The sequence below is a fragment of the Halichondria panicea genome, chromosome 1, assembly GCF_963675165.1.
Source record: "Halichondria panicea chromosome 1, odHalPani1.1, whole genome shotgun sequence".
NCBI lineage: Eukaryota > Metazoa > Porifera > Demospongiae > Suberitida > Halichondriidae > Halichondria > Halichondria panicea.
The window spans coordinates 3,496,137-3,521,823 of NC_087377.1; the positions used below are offsets into that span (position 1 = coordinate 3,496,137).

The 25,687-nt window shown below is 40.0% G+C and overlaps 3 protein-coding genes across 3 annotated transcripts in view; all 3 read left to right on the top strand.

The window, feature by feature from the left end:
• LOC135334276 (mucin-like protein) overlaps nt 1–3,552 on the top strand; it is a 43,340-nt gene extending 39,788 nt beyond the window's left edge. Inside the window, exons 19-28 of the mRNA XM_064529406.1 lie at nt 235–351; nt 955–1,077; nt 1,163–1,288; nt 1,487–1,600; nt 1,732–1,875; nt 2,096–2,220; nt 2,274–2,386; nt 2,613–2,748; nt 2,825–2,988; nt 3,171–3,552. Of these exons, the coding sequence (XP_064385476.1) occupies nt 235–351; nt 955–1,077; nt 1,163–1,288; nt 1,487–1,600; nt 1,732–1,875; nt 2,096–2,220; nt 2,274–2,386; nt 2,613–2,748; nt 2,825–2,988; nt 3,171–3,348 (1,340 nt within the window). The 3' untranslated portion in view covers nt 3,349–3,552. The remainder of the gene's footprint in view (nt 1–234; nt 352–954; nt 1,078–1,162; nt 1,289–1,486; nt 1,601–1,731; nt 1,876–2,095; nt 2,221–2,273; nt 2,387–2,612; nt 2,749–2,824; nt 2,989–3,170) is intronic.
• Nucleotides 3,553–4,246: 694 nt separating this feature from the next.
• Nucleotides 4,247–5,925, top strand: LOC135336430 (uncharacterized). The gene is made up of 6 exons (XM_064532222.1): nt 4,247–4,524; nt 4,581–4,886; nt 4,942–5,244; nt 5,306–5,386; nt 5,465–5,566; nt 5,623–5,925. Exons 1-6 carry the CDS (start codon nt 4,314–4,316, stop codon nt 5,763–5,765), a joined length of 1,146 nt encoding a protein of 381 aa, XP_064388292.1. The 5' UTR covers nt 4,247–4,313; the 3' UTR covers nt 5,766–5,925.
• Nucleotides 5,926–7,727: 1,802 nt separating this feature from the next.
• LOC135334334 (mucin-like protein) lies at nt 7,728–25,456 on the top strand. Its single transcript, XM_064529488.1, has 27 exons — nt 7,728–7,890; nt 9,106–9,906; nt 10,012–10,132; nt 10,461–10,678; nt 10,848–11,171; nt 15,774–16,454; nt 16,650–16,792; nt 16,907–17,230; nt 18,520–19,043; nt 19,105–19,301; nt 19,523–19,725; nt 19,807–20,038; nt 20,210–20,323; nt 20,381–20,626; nt 21,584–21,855; nt 21,949–22,048; nt 22,394–22,549; nt 22,796–22,912; nt 23,099–23,221; nt 23,307–23,432; nt 23,613–23,726; nt 23,852–23,995; nt 24,207–24,331; nt 24,386–24,498; nt 24,672–24,807; nt 24,862–25,025; nt 25,172–25,456. The coding sequence occupies exons 1-27, from the start codon at nt 7,803–7,805 to the stop codon at nt 25,347–25,349; spliced, it is 6,084 nt and encodes a 2,027-aa protein (XP_064385558.1). The 5' UTR covers nt 7,728–7,802; the 3' UTR covers nt 25,350–25,456.
• Nucleotides 25,457–25,687: the final 231 nt, after the last annotated feature.

Here is a 25,687-nt window from a genome sequence, read left to right on the forward strand (position 1 = left end):
CACCCTCCAGGAAATTGTTATAGTTATGTAGTAGATCTACATTGTATGTTCTGATTAGCATGCACACCCTGGCAATTTCTATATGTAGTATATAGCTATGTGCATGCTCAGTGTGTGCTGCATGGTTGGCTTTGAGAGTATATAATTATACAGTTTCTTACAAGTCGTCATAAAACTACGTATTTAATTATCGTCACCTAATCGTAATTCCTTGTAATGCATTGATCTCCTCAGATATCGACGAGTGTAATGGTATCCATGGTTGTGCTCAACTGTGTGTCAACCAACCGGGAAGCTTCGAGTGTGCCTGTTACCCTGGTTACGAGCTCAATAGTCTAACACAATGTATAGGTAAGTGGATGAGTTATTTCGAAAGCGACCTTTAATTTGATATAGGAATAATTATAATTATGTCCATTTTCATGGTTGCATTGAAATAGCATTTATGTATACCGTATATCTTCTAATTTATCGGACAGCAAAAAATAATTATTTTGGAAATTGTCCGGGTATAATTGGAACAGATTTTTATAGAGCATGCGAAGTGTCCGGAATAATTAGAACAAGCAAGCAGCTGCATGCGAGCTAGCTAAGTTTAATAGAACAAGGTACGACTGAATAGTTGCACTATCTAAAACTAGCTACTCAAAGCTATCTAACTGCAGCACTCCAAGTCTTACTTGCCGTCTATGAATGGTAACTCAACTTTTCTATGAATGGTAACTCAACTTTTCAAGGTATTGTCCGGATATTTAGAACAAATGTAATATTAAAGTACTGGAGTGTCCGTTGTATTAGAACAACGAAAATTGCCCAAAATAGTGTCCGGGTAATTAGAAGTGTCCGATAAATTAGAAGATATACGGTAGTAGCTCTTTAAATTAGCAATTACTTTCGGGCCCATGGCCATGCAAATCTATGATTGATATGGAAAACACTACTTGCTTCCTTCAGATATTGACGAGTGCTCTTTGCTCAATGGTGGTTGTCATCAAGTCTGCACCAACACGATTGGAGGGTTTGATTGCAGCTGTGAGGAAGGGTACACCATCAACACCGACAACAGAACATGCCAAGGTATTATGACCATGTACTGCTATCATAAACCTCTTATTTATCTTTGCAAATTTGTTTTACCCTCTACATTTATTTATACATGCAGTTGACCCAATAGCGATGTGTGATGCTAGTAACAGCTGTGCCCAATCATGTGTGAGATTATCCGGAGTGGAAACATGCGGCTGTCTCCCTGGTTACGAACTGGCGTCCAATGGGATAAATTGCACAAGTAAGTTTAGTAAAGCTGTCGAAAAACAACTTTGTGCTTTGGGAACAGATGCTGTCTTTAATGGGATGTATAGTAATAATTATAAGTTGAAGCCATTATTGTACAGACCTATTTTAGAATGCATGGTATTTTATATAATTATGAGGCTCCCACTGTATCAATTGCACGTGAATAAAAGTTGCCCTCAACCCTTCACAGATATCAACGAGTGTCAGGAGAATCCATGTGAGCAGATCTGCACTGACTTGGAGAGAGGTTACGAATGCTCGTGTCGTGAGGGATACCAGCTGTTTCCTGGGGGGAGATGTACCGGTGAGGGGGTGTTGTTCAACAACAACTTGATCACCACTTCAATTATAAATTCTATGTGTATACAAGTATGATGCTACCCTGAAGTGTGAATGATGTAATTGTGGCTCAATATAAATCTCTTTCTTTTACAGATATCAACGAGTGTTTGGTGGCAGCTCTGGACATATTTGCCGCTGACCTTTGTGAACCCTCCATGTTTTGTGTGAATGTTGAGGGTAACTACAGCTGTGAGTGTCCGGCTGGTACACTACTAGTGGAGGGAGTGTGTGAAGCTGGTAAGTACACCCAATCCTAATAGCTATATCAGAATGATAGGAGTGTCATATCGGATTCAACTTAATTTTTAAAATCAGTATATATACAGTAAGAGCTCAGATGACATAATATTTTGTCGTAAATCACATTATCACATCGTACACGCTGTCATACTACATCATACATTCATGCCAGGCCAGAAGCTAGTTTCAATTACCTATATATACAACACACACACAGAGAACGTGCTAACCACCACTGCTGCACCACCAGTGACGACTGTACCTGATGACACTGATACTATTCCTACTGATGCTATTCCTAATGCCGTTGTCGTGGAGATCAACGGATTTACTCCTTCCACGGTAATAACTACACAAATTAATATTTGTACTGTCAGTGAGTCCTTTTCCTCTAGTTCACTCCTGAGAATCAGAGGCGCTTCAGAGAAGCCACAGCAGATGCTGTCAATGGCTACTGTGAGGAAAATGAGTGTCTCGTAGTATTCCCGGACCCTCAGGCAAGAGCGAGGTGAATTGATTCATACAGCTACTGTATTAACGACGAAGAATAAAATCACAAGAGAATAATACACAAAGTTGCATTAATTATGTGACTCACTGATAGCCTGCCCCCTCCTACACACATGCATACACACACACACACACACACACACACACACACACACACACACACACACACACACACACACACACACACACACACACACACACACATGCACACACTCTTGTCTCAGGAGGAACACTCTCACGGCTGACAACCTCTACATTGCTGGCATCACTAGCACTGGAAATTCTAGAGTCAGCTTCAGCTTGTATGCTCGTTTGGGTGGTGGTATCCTCAGCGGCAGTGCCTTGGCAACGGCTGTACTGGTGAGAGTCTTTCCTTGCTACTTAATATAATTATGTGTGGGTGGATTTGTCATATCTAAACCTCCCTCCCCTATAGGATCACCGTGACGAGTACGCAGCCCTAGGCTTTAATGTGGCTAGTGTACAACTGCCTACGGAATCAACCACCATTCTGACGACCAACCAGATCATTGGTATAGCGGTGGGGGTTGTTCTTGGACTAATCTTAATACTGGTCCTTCTTCTGATTATTATCACATGGTGAGGCTGCTGTTTTATTATAATAAGTGCATGGATCATATTATAGGTAAATAGCAAAACCTCAAGTGCAGATATCTACTTTATAGTAAAGGCCATCTCAATGCACAACTTTATTTGTTGCGATCTTTTTTCAATGTCTAGTCTAGTGTGACCACTCTCTGATAATGATTCTTTCCTTGTAGTTGTTGTGTGAAGTATCGATCAGGACAACCCAAGAATGGAGGAGACCTCACCAATGTTGGTACTAGCCTTGACATGAAGCCAGTACCCCACGAGGGCCTTGAAGAACAAGCCGTGGGACTAGAGTCTGAGGAGAAGGAAGGGGATCTCGACTATGAGAGATATAAGACTATTAAATAAACCATTAATTTACAGTATTTTGGTGACACTATAATTAGTATGCTGCTGAACTTTTAGCTTTGTTTTGTCTTCTAGACTTATTATTGTCCATGTCCCCCTGCGGCTCTACTATTAATAAATAAATAGAGCTGGTATAAACGCCATTAGTGCAAACTTTCGTATGAATTTCGATTATTTTCTGTTCTATTCGTATACAGCTCAGAATCTCTGGCTCAGAATAGCGATGTACACATGTAGAAGCTATTGCACATTGTACTGCTTAATTTTCTTATTCAGAGTTAATGCCTAAATATCCACCATAAGAAAATAACCCGCTATATAGATCTAGTACACACTGACAGTCAATCAATATCACTGAATGATACATGTTTAGTTAATGATCTTTACATCTCTACATTTACGGGGTAATACATTCTAGTTCTCTTGATTGCCACTAAAAGCGATATGGACGTGAGATGGCTCATTCTTTCAACAACTCTTGTGGCATCTATACAAGGTTTGTCTGTGAGGAGTCAGTGTATTATGTTTCTATGTGGTATACATGTTTGCAGCTCAGTTTGCAGTACAACCAGTGTCAGTGGTACAGGCCCAGGGGATAGATGCAGTGTTTGAGTGTCAGTATTCTGGAGCACAAAGTTACAATTGGGGGATCAATGGAGAGTTTCCTACTGAGGATAACTACCCACCTGATGTGACTGTTACCCCATCGTCTGGTGATATCCCAGCAACACTGACCATCCCAACCACAACAGAGTACAATAACACTGTGGTGCAGTGTGAGGCAGTGGTTAGAGACGGAAGAGTGTTCATACCTGAATTATCAGTACATGCTACCTTGCAAGTACAAGGTAGTCACAACCAACATTAAATAACTTGTTTTTGAACCCAGTTCCTCTCAGGTCCTCTTTCAGCTGTCTCCAACCTCCGTGCTCAGTCATCAAGCACCAACATCACAATCACCTGGGATGCTCCCTTCTCTCTTAACCTCACCACAGCTGAACCAGACATACAGTATTGTGTGGATGTGTACGATAGTGTCACTGGTGTTCTACTACACTCTGAGTGTGGTATTATTGAGGAACATTACACCTATTCCCCTAGCAACCCCTGCTCGATGTATTGCATTGTTGGTGACACCTAGGAGCAATCTTGACGGAGCTCTCAATGGAAGCATTGGTAAGTAGACTTATTGAAATGTGTGAGTGGCTAAATGATATCACAATCTAACACAGCACGGTTTCAGGGATTTTCAGTGCAGCCAGTATCAGTGATACAAGCTGAAGGCCTGGAGGCAGTGTTTGAGTGTTTGTACCCTGGAGCAACCGCTTATAGTTGGGGACTCGATAGAATATACCCACCTGCTGATGCGTTTCCACCTGATCTAACTCGTACCCCACCGTCTGGTAATACTCCAGCAAGACTTTCTATCCCATCGACAGGGCAATACAACAGCACTGTGGTGCAGTGTAGGGCTGTGCTTGATGTGGGAGGAGATGCACAGTTTGTGCAAACATGTGATGCTCTGTTGTTAGTACAAGGTATCCTTATTGGAATGATAACTAGCTTTTACATTTTATGCTTTGAGCACTTCAGGTCCACTGGGTTCTGTTACTGGACTGAGACTAGACATGGTGACCTCTACTTCAGTGACTCTCACCTGGGATGCCCCCTTCTCTCTAGACCTCACCACAGCTGAGCCAGACACACAGTATTGTGTGGATGTGCACAGTGTTCCTGGAAGACAACTGGTGGAGTCAACATGTGACATCATCGACACTAATAACACTTTCTCTACCAGTGATCAAGACCAGTTAGTATTTACAGTGACACCAAGAAGTAATGTGGAGGGTAGTCTCAATGGAACCTCCAGTGAACTAGTCGGACCTCCTTCGCAAGGTAAATGGTCTGTGTACCAAGCATTATCTATTATAGTTATGTAGTACCACTCTCTTCACAGCTAACGACACGATTACTGACATCTCACCATCGTCATCTCTTCCTGAGTCTATTCAACCACCCTCTATTTATACAGTAGCAGGTGAGTAATAAAGTATGCTAAGCAGGCTTAACTGTATAGTATGATTGGCTGTTTATACCCTGTAATTATGTTATACAGTGTCTTCAGGTGTGACAGCTGCGGTAGTTCTACTCCTACTCTTAGTTATCGCCATTTTAACAGCTGTTGTCATAGTGAAACGAAAACAAAGGAACCACAAAGGTAAACTGTTGATAATTAATTTTGTTTATTGTATTTACTATTTCTCTTTAATTTAGGTGATGTTGTTGTATCAGATGGAAGAATGGATTTGTCATCAACATTGCCAGGAATTGAGCAGCCTAACGAAGCTCATGCTCCAGTGCTCAATAAGAACATTGTCTATGAGCAGACACGGATACCAAGACACAATGCACGGTAGTAGCAATGGAGGATAGGAACACTGAGCCAAGTCATGAGTACGAAGAAGTATTATCTCAGGGACATTTTTAGAATGATTGAGCGTCACCTCACATTATTACATAATGTAGTTGTCCCAAATACACGTAAAATAAATTGTGGTTACATTAGTGTTGTTATTTTTTCGAGAAGTTCGATAATTATACTGCTTAATTGAACCATGACAACCGTGCCTCGTTCACACACTCAGTATTCAACGTGAGAAGTTTAATTGGGCCTGAAGCAATCATTGATTTAAGCAAACCTTTCAATTGAGCTATATGAAATAGGTACAAAGTGCACCCTTTATCACAAATAATTATTACACAACAACTGTACTCTAAGTGCTAAGTGTCTGTGAACTATTCAGTGCATCTTTAACCTCTCCTCTCCAGTGACCAAACCTGTGCACACAATAATTATACACTGATAAAGTTTCCACTATACAAGGCTCGGCTTTCTTACTACTGTATACATTAATGTGAGAAATATTTGATCATTATAAAATTATTATTGTGTAGGGGAATGATTGGTGCATGGTCGTTTATAATAATTATAACAGCAAAAAATTGTTATAGTATAGGCAATCGCTTAGCAATGAAAAACATCAACCGTTGTTGGCTATAAGGTCTGGCAAACATAAGTGGATAGTTTATCTAACATATGCAACGTCATGCATGATCTGACGTTGTATTGAAACACACAGTTTTGTACCCATTTGAGCTATTAATAGGCCCAGGGTACCTTTTTGGTTAGTGATGATCAATGGAACTCAAGCAAATTCGTCAGCTAAAGTCTACTTGTTTTACACATGCATGCATTGCTATGTCTATAACATTAGAATACTTATACTTGCAGAGATAAACGATGCTACATTTTTACATTTTAAGTTCACCTAAACGGTTTCCCACTAATAACTACACTTTCTCTACCATTGATCAAGACCATGCAGTGGGTGTTTACAGTGACACCAAGAAGTAATGTGGAGGGTAGTCTCAATGGAACCTCCAGCAGTGACACCAATAGTGAAAGTCGGACTATCTTTTGAAGTGGTTAATTCCAACTATGTTGCTAGCCTTTCTACACAATTGTTATCATACAGTAATGGATGTATTGCTATCAACATGTTGCTATAGCTTTCTACATGTGTAAACATGAAAGGTGGCTTAGCTAACACCTCCACACAACACATGCATGCACACTCTATATAATTATATAGTCCAGAACAAAGGGAATGAACTACTTTATCATAATTGTAGTCTTAATTCCTGACAGTGCATGGTGTTAGGGTGCATCCCTTCATAGAATCCAATTGCCATGGTGACAAGTCCTCTGTTGTTACATATAACTATGAATGTTTTTTTTCTTCTCAATCTCCTTTACAACTAGATCTAGATCTATAGAACAAATAAGAGATTATTTGTTTTAATAAAATCATGCAATGTCTATAATTACATCAAAATTTTGTGCAATAATTGAAATAATTATGTATACTGTTGTACTAGACAAGAATACTATTATAGGGGCAGTGCTCGAAAGCATAATTATAATTATATAATAGTATAAGGTCCTATACTCTAAAGAATGTCACTGCATGCATGACTGTTTGAGTATAATAATTTATTATATAATTATATAATAGTATAAGGTCCTATACTCTAAAGAATGTCACTGCATGACTGTTTGAGTATAATAATTATAATAGTCAAGAGCCAATACAATGTGTGATAGGTGTCTCGTAATATTCACCCTGCATGATGTCTTAAATCACGTCATGCATGTGCACCGGTATACAAACCGAGCATTAACAAAAAACAAAGCTGTCAACTATAAATAATTTAGCTTGAAACCCATAATTTAATGACTCATAATAATTGCTCCCCCTCAATATAAGGGGGTTCAAAAACATTGGAATTTATCATATACCCCCTTGTATATAGCTATATAGCTATTAAACAGCTACGTATAATATTATAGTCTCTAAAACATTAAACGCGCTGCAGGAGACTGTTCTCTTGCAATGAAGTTTCTTATAGCTGTGGCTCTGTTGGTTGTTGGACTCTCCCCTGGCCCAGGCTCAGGACAGACCAGTGAGGCACCAACTGATGGTAAGTCCACAAGAGAAGGTAAATTTGTTATGAGCCGGGCACCTGCACCCCTGTTGTACTACTATAGACCTATTGTTCTACCTATAGTAAATCTATAATTATGTATATAATTATAGTATTATTTTACCCGTGCACTATTTATATTTTTGTTATACGTAGAGAGTCTGCATATGGTTTTGATGTCTCTGATCGCAAACCTATAATTATACCGTATTACTAGGATATTTTGCTAGTGAAAACCTTTGTGAATGAGCCAAATCAGCAGAAAATTTGATCCTTTGCGTTCTAACTATTGCGTTCTGGCAAGGATCGTGTGTATTTACTATAGTAATAATTTAGGTTTTGCGGATTTTATTGTTGCGAATTGATCAACCATCGCGAAGTTCGCAAATGTTTGATGCTCGCAAAACCTTCTAGTAATATGCTTTTGTATGCATCCAATTTGATCACTTAGACATATCTGCATGCGTGGCGTATTAAAAAATGCAGAGACACAAAGTCTATAATTATAGTGGGCTATAACCACAAAGCCATACAACATTCGATTTTCAGTAGCAGCTTAATAAAAATTATGGAATTACCATAATTATTAAAATGACCAAACTAGGCTGCTTTCCATTTGCAAGAACTGCAGTTCAAATATACACACTGAGTTAGACACTCTTTCTCCCTATTTATGGGCTCCTGACTAAATACATTCAAGGTTCGCAGAAAAATAGTCCCCTCCAGACCATTGATTGAATGTCAAATCAATTTGGCAGAAAATAATTATGGCCCTGCCCTGCAAAAAATGTTTCACCAAAGTTTTATAGAACATGATTATATTCTACTGGGCCATTAGGATGAAGGTAGTGAGCGCGTAATTCTCTCTAACATCCTTTCAGTCTACTGTTGGATTGTCTATTAATTAGCACTTGCTTGATTATAAGCGGTTTTTATTTAAGCGCATGCTCGTTCAACTGTAGGTTTTTTTGTATCAAATTGAAGCGCTTTTTTCACTTACCTTATTATAAACGGTACTAATTTTAGCGAATTGTAATTAACGCTAAATAATAATAAAACGGGCTCATTGCATAAGGGGGAGTACAGGGGTGGGTGGGGCTCATAGCTGATTCAGCACTTTTTAACGGTCATAAAGAACCAGCTCTAATTGTGCTTTGCAATATTCCATATTATAATTGTGCTGCCTGAATGTTGTGTCTTTCATTAATATAGGATCTGTATCAGTTAACAGAGTGGATTTCTACTATTCTTACAGTGATGTCAGCATGAATATCTACTTTAACAACTTGATAGAGAATCCATTTTACGATGAGTACTACTACAACTACCAGTTGTTTGATGTACCGTGCATATTGAACCAACTTGTTTTCAGAAGTACACTCACAAATGAAATTTTCCAGGCAGAATATGCGGGTACTTGCAATTCCTACAGTACTAACATCATTCAGATCACCATGAATCCTAGAGATTATCTCCGGCTAGTTATGAACGAGTTTATTGACACCAACTCTACTATGCCCTTGGGCTTGGAAATGTACACTGCAGATATGCTTGGAGCTCCGTTCAATCTTCGAATAGAACCAGATAACGCCATTGAGTTTGACTTGATATTGAACTTAAACTTCTATAATATAGGGATTAGAGAACTTGATTATTGGACCGATGAGGGGATTCTTTTGATTCAGTTCACTGCTTTCATTGATGTTGCTACTGTCAATGCCAGCAAGCTGCTATCACTCTCTTCCCGTTACAATCAGGATGTAAACAACACTGTTAACATTACGGGTGGTGAAATACTGAACCAGTCGCCTGGTTTAACATTATCTGTGGTTATCAAACTGACTACTAGTGATCAAGATCTTCTTGCGAGTAAAGGAATATGCATTGGTGATATTGGGAATTCCATTCGAGACTGCTACCTTGCTGTAGAATCAGGATTTGCTGCTGTGTATTTTGGACCAGAGGGGTCACCCTATACCTATTCTGTCAATACTATCCGGAGTGCACCTACAGGTGAACATGCAGAATCAATGTGCGGCTATTATAGTCAATTTGACTGATAAATCTAAGTGCAAACAAGCATGCATAGTTTGCTGATAATTTATTATTTCTCCCCAGATTCTGAGCTTGTGTCTATGTCTATTCAGCTGGATTACGTCGATGGGTTGACTTTAGACTTGACGCTCGGTCTAGGTCAGCCATTTAGTGTTCGATATGATGTCGGGGAGAGGATTATCAGGTAAGACACGAGACAAATGTATATAGATTAACATAATTATAATATTGATATGAGAATTTAACTTTATTGTCTATATTATTCTGCTCATGGTTCTGTCTATCATTCCAGCATATACCTATACTAATTATGCTTTAATTATGCTCACAAAATTCATGATTATATATATAAGCATATAATTATTGAATCAAAAAACGTTCTTGTCCAGAAAAAGATTCGGCTAAAAGGGCCACATCTTAACCTGTCGCTATTATTCTAAAATTATGCTAGCATAAATTGGTAATTCCTATAATACATGCGTACTTACACAACACTCCCTCCGCCTCTACAGTGTAACGTGTACTAGCAGAGACACTAGCCAACATGTGAACCCCGTTCTGGAGATTGACAATGGTGCAGTGCTTATTCCACCTAACTACATCCAGAATGATTGGCCCAGCTCCACCACCTTGAATGCACCCAGGGGGCTACGTGAGTCTGGTTTGGAAGGTTACTACAGGTGCAGGACAGAGGGAAACACTTTCCTCAGCCCTCATATTCTGCATTCCAGTAAATGCAGCACATACAGTATAATATTATGTATATTTACCTACTATATATACAACACATCTAGCTGTTAGACAACGTCTGTTCTTCTAGAGTTCGAAGATGTAATGAAATTCTTTTCCTATACTCGATTCAGTTGCATTATATAATTATTTTGTTTCTCTCCATTCAGATCCTTTTCACATCTTTTTCTACCAAGGAGCCTCTGCTACAGCTGATGTACATGAAAACATTGTACTCCGCTTTGCACACGCCGGTTTTAACAGTGGTTTTGTTGATGACTTTCATGATGGTTATCAGTTCTATGTGCATTTTACTGATACATATAATTATTATGAACAGCCATCTTTTGAGTACCGTTTCAAAACAAACACTCCATTTTCGTACCATGCTGAACTGCACATCAACAGGACCCAGTTTGACTATGAGGGAGAGTACTTTATCAGTTACGATTATAGATATCTACTACGGCCAAACTTCGTTATCGATGTCAACAGTAAGTTGTGTATAATTATGTCTGTGGTAAACCAGAATGATGTATACTGTATATTACTGCAATGTTTTTTGCGATTGAAAAATCTTTGTGGGGAAGCCAAATTTGACACTTTGCGATCTGGCAAGGATTGTGATGTTGTTCTATAATAATTATTATTAGCATTCGCAAACTTTGCATAATAATATTATATAAATTATGTTGGATGCTTGCGCGAAAAACATCCTAGTAATATATAATTATGATGTGCTAATAGTGACTGGAGAGTGCATGTACAGCAATTAATCCCGTATCACATCCAGTCCAATTTTGGGCCGGAAGCCACACCCCTTTTAAACTAATTAGGATTTTGCACATGCGGACAGACACGCAGTGTGAGGACCCCCACAGAAGTAGACCTAGTGATTTCTGAATCTAGCCTAAAATGGGCCAACATTACACGTACCATCACTTGTTTTTTTCTGAAAAAAATTTCAATAATTACCAACAGAGACACATTAAAGAACGTAGCTAGCCTGTTAGCTAGAGCTGAGACTGGTAAGTAAAAGATCCAGAAAAAGGGGGGGGCGTTTGCCGCCACTGCATGGTTCTGAGTGCTCTATTGATGGATATTATTGGTCGAGCAGAAAGTTTGAGAAGCTCATGTAGCTCGAGGCGAAGCCAAGTGCTATACGTGATGCTTCGAGAACTTCCACGAGACCAATAATATCCACATAGAGACGAGCGTAAAACGGTGCATTAACTGCATGGTTTGTAGTTTGCAGCTTCTTGCAGCTACCAATATAATGTATAGCTATCGCTCTAGTATAGAGCTAACTAGCTACTAAGTAGAATAGCAACCTTCTACGAACAGATTTTGCTATTCATAATTGTGTTGTCGAGAAGGCTTGCTGTGTCCCTCTCTATGGTGTTGTCGAGAAGGCTAACTAGGCTATAAAGCTTCATATATACATAGTAGATAGTACATGGGGTGTATATGGACCACGCCTATGATTAATTACACATGCAATAAATACCAGACAGTATTTTAATCAGCCTGGATTCGATTAAACTACTACAGTTGTAGATCCTAGTCTGGGGCATAGTTTTTCCTTTGATCCAATGATCGAGCTCTGTACAAAAAACTACAAGACTAGGTATAACCACCTTGCCCTGGGCTGCACCCTATAAAGCTCGGTGGTTTTAGTGCCATAAAAATCCCTAGAACCCTGGTGGTATAACTATTACGTATAATTATTAGCTATATATATATTATATCTGGATGTATATAATTATGGGTTGTATGTGTTCAGGGAGTATAAATCTACGTAATGATTGCACAATATCTAGGGTGTGTTGGGTTCGCACCACAGGTATGTATATTAGGAGAGGGTGCAGCCCAGGACTACAATAGCCACTTTACTATGAAAACAACACAAATGTAATTATGCTTAAAATAATTCTTTTTTAAGAGACCCAATTAAGGTAATTCAGCACTGGCTACAGGAGTCTGGGTGTGTTGGGTTCGCAACACAGGTATGTATATTAGGAGAGGGTGCAGCCTAAGAAATGCATACTACTCACAGGGCTCAAGACTACAATAATTATAGCCACTTTACTATGAAAACAACACAAATGCTTAAAAATTAATAATTCTTTTCAGTTTAAGAGACCCAATTAATGGTAATTCAGCACTCAGTCTGGCTATAGGAGTCTGAATGGCTGTGGAATTTGTAGTGGTTTTGTCCCTACACATCACAGTACAAAGTTTCAGTTCAATATAATTATGCTTTGATGTGTATCAAGATAGGTACGTAAGAGTGCCAAACACTCACTGTCACCACTGTTAAATTTAATAGTGTTGTTGAGTAAACTGTGGTTTGCGTTGCCGCAAATGATTACACAGAATGGGGCAAATACTGTTCAACACTTTTATACTCTTCTCTACTCTGGTGTGTATCATTGCAAACATCAGCATATCTTTCTAGGTTACTTTTTTAGTGCATATATAAGACTTTCATTGAAACGAATGTGTACAGTCAACATTTTTTCTGGAAATGGAAAATGGGTGTGACTGTTAATGAACATGCAACAGCTGTTACCAGAGGAGGTATGACAGGCGCGGTGCAGCTCAAGCAATTAGCTACTGATTACTCTCAGCAAAAACATACGACGTGGGCGGGGCGTGGACGGATAATTATTGCTCAATCAAAGGCTAATTGCCTGAGCTGCACCGCGCCTGTCGTACCCCCTCTGAGCTGTTACTATGGACATAGGCATGTTTATCTTCTATGCATGCGCAGATTGACGCCCACGTGCACTAAGTTTGCACTGCTGTTTGCATCCCACGCATACAAATTTCGATATGAATATCATTATAAAACCTGCAATCCCACAAGGACACATTGTAGTAGTTTTAAATTTCGTTGTACGTCGAATAAAAGCTAAAGAGCTAACTGCTAGCTAACTACACGCGGCCTTTATTCGAGGCACCTTGACTATAGGAACAATGGAAAAGGGTCACTACAATAGAAAGCTAGTCTCTGTAGCATGTCTCAAGTCCTTACACTCCAGGAGCAATACTTCTCTGAGACTCCAGGCTTCTTTGCTGTGATCCACAGTGCATATATCTATGGTACCACTAAAACGCAGCTGCCTCCAGTGTTTTATTGTTTCTGAGTTGCTGTGCTAGACAGCTCAGTCATACATCACTACAAGCACTGTATTATAACACTCTTCTGGTTTCTTTATATCCATGTCACCAGCCGGCCGAGGGTTTGCACTTTAGTGCTCTAGTTTTAGTCTGCTTTCTTTCTGCTCTACTGAGTAATCCATGGTATGTTTTCAAGCACTGAGCTCTCTATGGAATGAAAAAGAAGGATCTGGTTATTTCTGGCCCTCCAGTATAGGTTAATACCTTGCCATGGTCCATTGGATACTGCAATTCCCTGGTTCTGAGCTTTCTCTAGCCTCGATTCTAGGCCGCTCTTCCTCAGGGGAAGCTAGTGAAGGAGGCTAAGCCTTCTCCTATCTATGAACTGTTGCTTATTTTTATACAATCATGTATAGACCAGCACCAACAATAAGCTGGAGTATAGTGTCCATATTTTCTTTTCTAGCTTTGAGATAATTATGTATAAAGTTTGGTACCGCAAAACTTTTTTCGTTCTCTGGATACATGCAATAATTAAATAGGCCATGCAAAGTCAATTTGTAGTTTCTCAGGCCCTCGCGCTTGGAAATTGATTGCTTTCCAAGTTAAATATCATGCACGTGACCTCAAATAAGAGGCACTAAAAGAAAAGAAAACGATAAATTAGTATGGTTTTTTTATCATTATGACTATAATCAATTCGTTTAAATTATGCACTTCCGCTTATTGAGGAAGTTAGGGGTGTGTTTTCAATTGAATATCATATATTTATAATTGCCTCAATCCGCTTGCTATTTTAGGAATAATAGCCTGAGAAACTACAAATTGAGGCCTAAAACTGTTTCCTATAACCTTAATTAGGTGGATCAAGGCGTGGTGTATCAATTCAATTATCTGGCATATTTTACCCCATGAACATTACAGGGTATTGTTTTATTTTAAAGCGTCAACTATAGATCTGCTGCAAACCAGACAATCCCAAACTACATTTGAGTTTCTCTCAGTGTTCTAACATTGGTGCCTATAACATCATGTCAACGCACCAGAATGTGACAGCGAGCACCATTAAAAAAAATGTTCGTGAAGGAATCCCCGGAACCCCTTCCATTAAAAATCCAGCCAGACAACTTTCAATTTGCTCCTCCGGCTCTGCTATACCATGCATGTACATATAGACTGGAAGCTAGTCCCCTTCACATGCGATCTGGGGACTGGCATGCTGCTGTGTTGAGAGTTGTCCCAGAGCGTGACATCCCACAAGAATGCAAACGTCACTATGCACCGCCACACGCTATAACTATTACTGCACAAAACATTATCGGCCTCGAGTGTAAGTAGCTACATCACTGGCGGTCTGTTCTCGAGGCTGAAGCAATATCACCCACGCATTATGCATTTTGTGGTTTGTTCTAATTGCATTCCAACGGGACAACTCTCAACACGGCAGCAGCTTGCCAGTCTCCAGGGTGCATGTGAAGCTAGGGGAGTGGTTTCCAGTCAAGTAAGTATATCATTTTATATCAGACCTTATAGCTTCTAGTAAATCTACAAAAAGGCATGCATGCAACAAAGTTGCTCCTTTACGACTGAACTTCATGTAATAATATAATATTTAGAGGTGTGTTTCAAACCTAATATTGATGGCACTGTTCAGGGAAATACGTAAAATAATATTAAGCTATATGAACAGCACAAAATTAATGTAGAATGGATAATTCTTTTTTAACACCCAATTATAAAGGTAATTCAGCAATGGCACCAAGGTTTGAGTGGCTGAGGAATTTGTATTACATATTTTAGTGGTTTCTTTTGATGTACGTTACATCATCCTACACAGACAGTTCTTTGAAGTGTATACCTATTAACAAGGCAAATGCTTTTAGTTTGCTTGTGTATTTCATTAATTGCCGAAGATATCATTGGAACATAATTATACATTGCTATATAATTGTGTCTTAAATATTTCCCCACAGAACCTGAACTCACTCTCTACCCACCTGTCCTGACTGTGCTCAGTTCTAACTCTCCTGATACAACCGCCTCTCTCACTTGTACCGCTAGCAATTCAAATGCCCCCGTAGTGTTCCCGGGAAATTACACATCACTGGGCATCATGCCTACCTACCTGGATGACACTAACAGCTCTGTGAGATTGGATTTTGAACTGGACAAAGACCTCATTGAGTTGCTAGATGGGATGGAGTTTATCTGTGAAGCCAGAGATCCAGATGATTTTCAATCCACTGTGTCAACGGCTAGCTCCACCTTTAGGGCAGTGCTAGGTACTTTATTTATTGGTTCCTCAGGGCAATCATTTTTTATTGCTCGGTTATCTCTCTTTGCAATTGAGCCTGACGGTGATCGTAAACAAGTTATGGATAGTGCAATGATCAATACAGCCAGATCGTTTGAATGCCTGTGGTATATCAATCCTACACGAATGGATCTTGAGATTATCGCTGGGACGTTGTTCTGGAAAATTTACCTCCCGAAGTCAAAAAAAGAAATTGAATTCACTTCAGATGTTAGTCGTAAAGATTTTATAGTCACTACACTCGAGAATGGTATCACTCTCAATATTCTGGGAGATTTCTTTGGAAGTGTTTCGTGTATCTATGGCGGTGACAGTGTAAAGATTACCGTTGTCACTGAAGGTAAGTGCATATGCAACTCTATATACCTTGCTTCGTTAATTTTGTCTATAATTATAGAGTTTGTATATAAAATCAGTCCTAATCATAAACTAGCACTAGCTGTGTGCAACACTTGACCCAGCCAGACTCATGAATTATAATTATAGAGTGAGCTTATCTAATAAGCTGAAATGCTCATCCTATCTCTCCCTTCAGCTCTTGTGGAGGGCGTCGACTTCTTTCCTCCCATCTTTCCTGATGATGCTGTGGAATTGTTTGATAGTGATGATGGATGTTCACAGCGGATTTACTCGAGTACTGGTATTCCCTTTGGAGCTTCAGCACACCAATACGTTCATGTGAGTTTAAAATAATGTCTGATTAACTTAATTTGTCCAAACGCACATGCACACATGCTCACGTATACAATGACTATTATAGTTTTGCTGAATGGACGTACTTTTTCCCTGCAGGTCTGCACGAATGGCATGCTGACTGTTGGCACTCCACCTCTCTTACTTGGTACAGCACAAGAACAATTCCCTACATCCGATACCAGAATCAGCCAATCAAATTTGCTCGTTCCATTCTGGAATGACCACGATGGCCGAGACCCTGAGTCTAGCGTAACATACAGAGTGTACGGTGGTGCTACCGGGGATCCAGATTTTATGCATAATGTGAGCTCTTTCATTTCAAAATACATCGATGCTGAACTATTTGAACCTACCTGGATGCTAGTAGCCTCCTGGAGGGGCGTTCCTCCGTATCCTCACACTGCAACAGACAGGGGAAGAGTGAGTGCTGTGTGCATGCATGAGGGTGTATTACTATATGATATTAGTGCTGATCACATGATCTCCAGCCAATCAGCTTATCTGAAAGTAGTCAGGTGACCATGGATTAAATAACTTAATCCACACTTAAGTGTGCTTTAAGTTGTTAAGTGTGGATTAAGTTGGTTTGTTAATACACACTTTTTATCAAACAATCATAATACAAGCAGATTGAATCTGAATGTCATCATAATTATACAAGCAGATTGAATATGTACAAAAGCAAAGCTGAAAAGTATTAGAAAGTTAATGTTATTGTTTTGACTTGTTTCATGTGTACCGAATTGCTGACTTGACTTGACCATAGCATAGCATCGCTTTTTCGTCTGGAAAAATAGGCTCAGCTTGCTTTGAAGATGTACATACCTGTACCTAAGCCAGATCCATATAATCGTTTCATCAAAGGTGCTTCGAATATCATAGCTTTCCAAAAGAGCAAACCAGATACTCATTGCCATATAGTTTGCGCACAAAGTTTCCCATCCAGTAAGCCAGATCAGCTGGAGGCATATCCAGTAGTGGGATCGGGACTGTTGGTCAGCAGGAGAAATAAGTCGAAAACATGCCCAGTCAGTCCAGATAGCTTTAGATCGTATCTCCTTCTCCTTTGCATCAGTTACTGGATCTACAAACCTACTAAAACTTGCTATTACATCTAGCTAGCTAGCTAGCCACCAGCAACTGTAGCTAAATCTAGCTGCCACGAGGCTAGAGCTCACGTGACAGCACTAGAACACACCTAGCCAAGTCACGTGTTTTAATGCTGGTGCTAGCTGCCACAAGGCTAGAGCTCACGTGACAGCACTAAATCCTTTAGAACACACCTAGCCAAGTCACGTGTTTTAATGCTAGTGCACTCGGATGGCCTCTCGGTTACGTAATGCACTCGGCTGTGCCTCGAGCACCACGTTAACCTCGAGGCCACCCTCGGCACGCAGATTAAAACACTTAATCTTGGCTAGGTGTGTTCTAAATAATACGTACAGGGCCTATATAATTATAGCATAAGCTAGAGTTCATTAAGAATTGTTGTGTGTGATAGTAGATGGCCTATAATGGGTGCCCATAACTAGCATCAAGAATTCATCCCTTGAATAGCAAAAATGTTTCAAGCCTCAGAATAAGTGAATTAAAGGTTGTGATCAGTTAGTTTTTTGTAAAAGGTGCATGTCCTTTATTAAGAGAAGAATGCCTTCAATTACTAATGGAGTACTAATCAACATTGATTAATTTCTTTTTTTATATTTCAGAATTCGTTTGAAGCCATTATCATAACTGATGGTGTAGTAACGTTTGCTGTGTACACGTATATCTGTGATGATTTGCAATGGGGTCAGTCGCAGGATGATGACTATTCTACCATCGGCTACAACATCAATCCGGCCTCATTTTTTGGTAGTGATAGCAAAGAATTACCTTCCTTCCACGATCATCGTCTTTCAAACCTTCCCATGAGCGAGATGATTGCATGTTCCAGCCTTGCTAGAGGATCACGTTATCATAATGAGGTTTATTTTGTCGGCCGGTCTAAAGATACCACGCAATTGGCACGTGCAGAATGTACAAGCACTATCAACAACGATACCTTGTATGGTGACATCATTGACAAAACTACACTAAAGGATGGATGCCCTTGCAACTTGGCTCAAGCATCAAGAGACTTCGCTTATAGTTTTATTGATATGTTTGAGTTAACATTGGACCCTGTGTATGCTGGGCAGTTCTGTGTTACTCAGAGATTTCCCCAGAGGAACACCATTCTCTGTTGCTATGGGTAAGAGGGTCATATGCCGGGGTACTCGTTAGCTACTTCTTTAATTTTCTTTTTATTACAGACAGAACAGTGGAGCTCTCAACAATGTTGGTGGTATCAGTGGAGTGGTGGCGTATAGTCCTAGCTTCTTCCCAAGAGATTTTCTTGATGATGATTACAACTTGCGTCACAAATGCAGCATAGGAGGTGAAGCTGACACACTGTACAGGACTAGACGACCTTCAGTGACCTGTGCCACTTATACCCCACCAAGAAGAAGTGAGTGCTAGAAATGTTTACTAGTTTATACAAGTATCCACCTGTTCAGCTAAGTAAAGTGCGGAGTTATCTATTCTATAATCATGTAATTGTCTGCGCACACTCACACACACACACACACACACACACACACACACACACACACACACACACACACACACACACACACACACACACACACACACACACACACACACACTCACACACACACACACATGCAGCCTTCTGTACGGGTGATCCTCATCTCACCAACCTTGATGGAGCTAAGTTCACATTTAACGGTTGGGGAGAGTACATTCTACTGGAGTTGGAGACTGATGACACCACGTTCTGGGTGCAAGCTCGTATGCAACCAATCACAGATTCTCTGGCTACTGAATTAGGTGGTTTCGCTTTCGCTATGAGCAGGGACACTCCTGTTGAAGTATGCAGTGAGGGGAATTTAATTGATTGAATTGACTTATTATGTGTGAATTCTATTACACAATGATTTTCCCTCAAATAGATACGCCTGAATGCGTCTAGACAACTTGAGATCCTAATCAGTGGAGAAGATGTAACGGACCAGCTGGTCAACGTCAGCTCTTTTATATCCACTGACCTCTATTCTGTATCTCGAAGCAGTTCCAATTCCATTTTGGCCACGTTCCCGAATGGAATGGGATTAATGGTGAATCTCTCGAGCATGCTCACCTTCACAGTTATCATCCCTGATGCCTTCCGTGGACTAACTAGAGGTACATAACATTCATAGCTGTGTTTTGTGTGAACAGAGTACATACTAGCTGAGAGCTCTTTCTGTTACAGTGTAGTGGGTAATTTTGTATGGTGGTATTAATGTTAGGTATGCACATTCAATTTGGCGAAAATACAGTAGGTCATTGATTAAGAGTTTATTTTATATGCAGGAATGGTTGGGAACTACAACGGTAATGTCACTGACGATGTCGTATTCCGAAACGGAACTATGGTGCCTATTAGTGAATTTTCCTTTCGGATACTACATCAAGTGGGACTGTCATGTGAGCTATTGACCTATGACCTGAGCATATCCTGACTAACTAACTTATTGTTCACAGGGCAAGTGGATGCTTCAGAGTCTCTCTTTACTTATCCTGATGGCATGACTGCTGCAGACTTTGCTGTCCTTGACCACGATCCACCCTACCTGGATGAAGTGGTAGCCAATGCATCAGCAGAAGTGCTTCAAATGTGTGGAGACAACGTCGAGTGTATTTTTGACTCTATAGAAACAGGAGACATCAATATCGGCCTTGAAACCGTGACGATGATTTCCATAATTGATGAAGATGAGAAGCAAGCATGTACGTTAAAATTATGTTCCAGTGAGTAATCTTAACTACCGTACACTTTTTTTTTGTGTGTGTGTGAATAACCGTTAGTTGAGCTTTTTTGTTTGCAGCATGCATGCATGCGATATTGGGTATAAATGTTCGCGTATAGTCGAGATTAAGTGTTTTATCCGAGTGAGCTGGTATTAAAACACGTGATTTTGGCTAGGTGCATGGGTTCTAGTGCTGTCACGTGATCTCTAGCTTTGTGTACAACTTGTTATTTTTTGTACAGCTTGACCTGTTAGGCAAGTTTTTACCTGCATGGCTATCCATTTCATTAATTCAATGTCTCGATTTATTTGTATAAGTAACTTGAAAACTCAAGTTATAATATTAAGTTAATTATGACTACTTTTAGATAAGCTGAAGTTGCTAGATATTATGTTATCTAAATTATGTACGTGGTATTTTCGCGGAATAACTAAGAAAGGTTTTCAAAATAGCAGCCTTTTTGCAGCATGCATGCATGCGATATTAAATTCATGGGTATAAGTGTTCGCGTAGCCGAGATTAAGAGTTTTATCCAAGTGAAACATTAAAACACGTGATTTTGGCTAAGTGTGTTCTAAAGGATTTAGTGCTGTCACATCATCTCTAGCCTCGTGTAAAGCTTGTCATTTGTGCAGCTTAACCTGTTATATACCTGGCTACATTTCATTCAATGTGTCTCGATTTGTTTGTATAAGTAGCTTAAAGCATACGTATTAAGTTAAAGTATAGATAGCTGATTGTCTAGAGATCATGTAAGTTATGTACTTAATTACAGCAACTACTTACTGTTAATCTGTCCACTTACACCTTAATTTACGTACCTGCTTGAGATTAAAGTTTAGGCTATTATTAAGTTATGTCAGTATATACAGTCATGTGTAAATTACAGCAACCACTTACTTACTGCTACATTGCAATCGTCACCTTTACCCACAGCCAACTTCCCTCCTCTCATCTACGGCCCTGTGAGCCTCTATGTTACGCTGGGGGTAGAGGCTGTACTGGTGTTCAATGTGACTGATGACAAGGGCAGTATCAATGTTACGCTGGTGGATGGACTGCCAGCTGGGGCCACTCTACTGCCTACCCCTAAGGGTGACTATACAATGGAGTTCACCTTCAGGTTGGAACTTAATGCGATTGCCGATATTTCTCTTGTGTTTTTGGCCACTGATGAGCTGGATGCTGGGTCAACTCTGGAAGTGCAGGTTTGTGGCTTGCAGCAACAAGAGTGTTAGACCATAATTATTTTAAGTTATTGCTGCAATGAGGTGCCACTATGTTTTTGCATTTACCCATAGATTGTAATCTGTGCTTGTGAGAATAATGGCAACTGCACACTGGAGGGAGTGGTGGATCAGAGTGCCAGTACTGTCGTCTCCAACTGTGTATGCCCTCAAGGTATGGTGCACCTTATCAATAGCTATATGTACAGGAGCTGCAACTTGCATACTTGTCTAAGAAACCAGAGAGATGCTCAAGCCCCTATACAGTCAACTGATCTAAACTAGCTCACTAGGCTAGTATAGCCAGCCCAACCCAATCATGCAGAGAGAGACTGTGTTGTCATGACAGTATAATTATAGCTAGCTATAGCTTGCTTGAATCAAATATTTTTATCTGCTAACTGGAAGGGTAGTTTGTATACAAACCTAATGAACTGAACATGGAACCGCCACTGATATTGCAACAATATATATAGTATTAGAAGTTACCTACATGCATGCACACAATGCACTGCTTCAGGTTGGGAGGGTGATTTCTGTGAGGATGATGTCGATGGTTGTGCCAACTTTGACTGTTTCATGGGTGTGGATTGTGTTGACGTCCCTGCTCCAGGAGTGGGGGCCATGTGTGGTCCATGCCCTCCAGGGTATCTTGGAGACGGGTCAAAGTGCGCTGGTAAGCTATCACCCTCCTCCAGGAAATTGTTATAGTTATGTAGTAGAGCTACATTGTATGTTCTGACTAGCATGCACACCCTGGCAATTTGTATATGTAGTATATAGCTATGTGCATGCTCAGTGTGTGCATGGTTGGCTTTGGGAGTATTACATTTTATGAGATTATAATTATAGTCGTCACAAAACTACGTATTTAATTATCGTGACCTAATTGTAATTCCTTGTAATGCATTGATCTCCTCAGATATCGACGAGTGTAATGGTATCCATGGTTGTGCTCAACTGTGTGTCAACCAACCGGGAAGCTTCGAGTGTACCTGTTACCCTGGTTACGAGCTCGTTAGTCAAACACAATGTATAGGTAAGTGGATGAGTTATTTCGAAAACGACCTTTAATTTTATAATTATATGTCCATTTTCAGGGTTGCATTGAAATAGCATTTATGTATAGTAGCTCTTTAAATTTGCAATTACTTTCGGGCCCCATGGCCATGCAAATCTATGATTGCTATGGAAAACACTAATTTTATCCCCTTGCTTCCTTCAGATATTGACGAGTGCTCTTTGCTCAATGGTGGTTGTCATCAAGTCTGCACCAACACGATTGGAGGGTTTGATTGCAGCTGTGAGGAAGGTTACACCATCAACACTGACAACAGAACCTGCCAAGGTATTATGACCATGTACTGCTATCATAAACCTCTTATTTATCTTTGCAAATTTATTTTACCCTCTACATTTATTTATACATGCAGTTGACCCAATAGCGATGTGTGATGCTAGTAACAGCTGTGTCCAATCATGTGTGAGATTATCCGGAGTGGAAACATGCGGCTGTCTCCCTGGTTACGAACTGGCGTCCAATGGGATGAATTGCACAAGTAAGTTTAGTAAAGCTGTCGAAAAACAACTTTGTGCTTTGGGAACAGATGTTGTCTTTAATGGGATGTATAGTAATAATTATAAATCGAAGCCATTATTGTACAGACCTATATTATTTTATATATGAGGCTCCCACTGTGTTGCACATGAATAAGAGTTTCCCTCACCACCCTTCACAGATATCAACGAGTGTCAGGAGAATCCATGTGAGCAGATCTGCACTGACTTGGAGAGAGGTTACGAATGCTCGTGTCGTGAGGGATACCAGCTGTTGCCTGGGAGGAGATGTACTGGTGAGGGGGTGTTGTGCAACACAGTTTCTATGTATATATATAAGTACGATGCTATACAGTACCCATAATAAATTATGTATGAATTATGTAATTATGGCTCAATATAAATCTCTTTCCATTCACAGATATCAACGAGTGTTTGGTGGCAGCTCTGGACATATTTGCCCCTGACCTTTGTGAACCCTCCATGTTTTGTGTGAATGTTGAGGGTAACTACAGTTGTGAGTGTCCGGCTGGTACACTACTAGTGGAGGGAGTGTGTGAAGCTGGTAAGTACACCCAATCCTAATAGACTATATCAGAATGATTGGAGTGTCATATCGGATTCAACTTAATTTTTAAAATCAGTATATATACAGTAAGAGCTCAGATGACATAATATTTTGTCGTAAATCACATTATCACATCGTACATGCTGTCATACATTCATGCCGGGCCAGAAGCTAGTTTCAGTTACCTATATACAACACACACACACAGAGGATGTGCTAACCACCACTGCTGCACCACCAGTGACGACTGTACCTGATGACACTGATACTATTCCTACTGATGCTATTCCTAATGCCGTTGTCGTGGAGATCAACGGATTTACTCCTTCCACGGTAATAACTACACAAATTAATATTTTGTACTGTCAGTGAGTCCTTTTCCTCAAGTTCACTCCTGAGAATCAGAGGCGCTTCAGAGAAGCCACAGCAGATGCTGTCAATGGCTACTGTGAGGAAAATGAGTGTCTCGTAGTATTCCCGGACCCTCAGGCAAGAGCGAGGTGAATTGATTCATACAGCTACTGTATTAACGACGAAGAATAAAATCACAAGAGAATAATACACAAAGTTGCATTAATTATGTGACTCACTGATAGCCTGCCCCCCCCTCCCACACACATGCACACACACATGCACACACACACATGCACACATGCACACACTCTTGTTTCAGGAGGAACACTCTCACGGTTGACAACCTCTACATTGCTGACATCACTAACACTGGAGAGTCTAGAGTCAGCTTCAGCTTGTATGCTCGTTTGGGTGGTGGCATCCTCAGCAGCAGTGCCTTGGCAACGGCTGTACTGGTGAGAGTCTTTCCTTGCTACGATATAATTATGTTGAACCTCCCTCCCCTATAGGATCACCGTGACGAGTACGCAGCCCTAGGCTTTAATGTGGCTAGTGTACAGCTGCCTACGGAGTCAACCACCATTCTGACGACCAACCAGATCATTGGTATAGCGGTGGGGGTTGTTCTTGGACTAATCTTAATACTGGTCCTTCTTCTGATTATTATCACATGGTGAGGCTGCTGTTTTATTATAATAAGTGCATGGATCATATTAAATGGCAAAAACTCAATATCTATAGTTATAGTAGTAAAGCCATGCATGCCATCTCAATGCACAACTTTACCACTCTCTCATAATAATGATTCTTTCCTTGTAGTTGTTGTGTGAAGCATCGATCAGGACAACCCAAGAATGGAGGAGACCTCACCAATGTTGGTACTAGCCTTGACATGAAGCCAATACCCCACGAGGGCCTCGAAGAACAAGCCGTAGGAATAGAGTCTGAGGAGAAGGAAGGGGATCTCGACTATGAGAGATATAAGACCATTAAATAAACTATTAATTTACAGTATTTTGGTGACACTATAATAGATATAGGTATAGCTGCTGAACTTTTAGCTTTGTTTTGTCTTCTAGATTTATTATTGTCCATGTCCCCCTGCGGCTCTACTATTAATAAATAAATAGAGCGGGTATAAACGTATTAGTGTAATTTTCGTATGAATTCCCATTAATTTCTGTTCTATTCGTACAGCTCAGAATAGCGATGCACATGTAGAAGCTATTTGTTTGTACTGCTTAATTTTCTTATTCAGAGTCTAATGCCTAAATATCCACCATAAGAAAATAACCCGCTATTATGGACACACTACTGACAGTCAATCGAAATCAT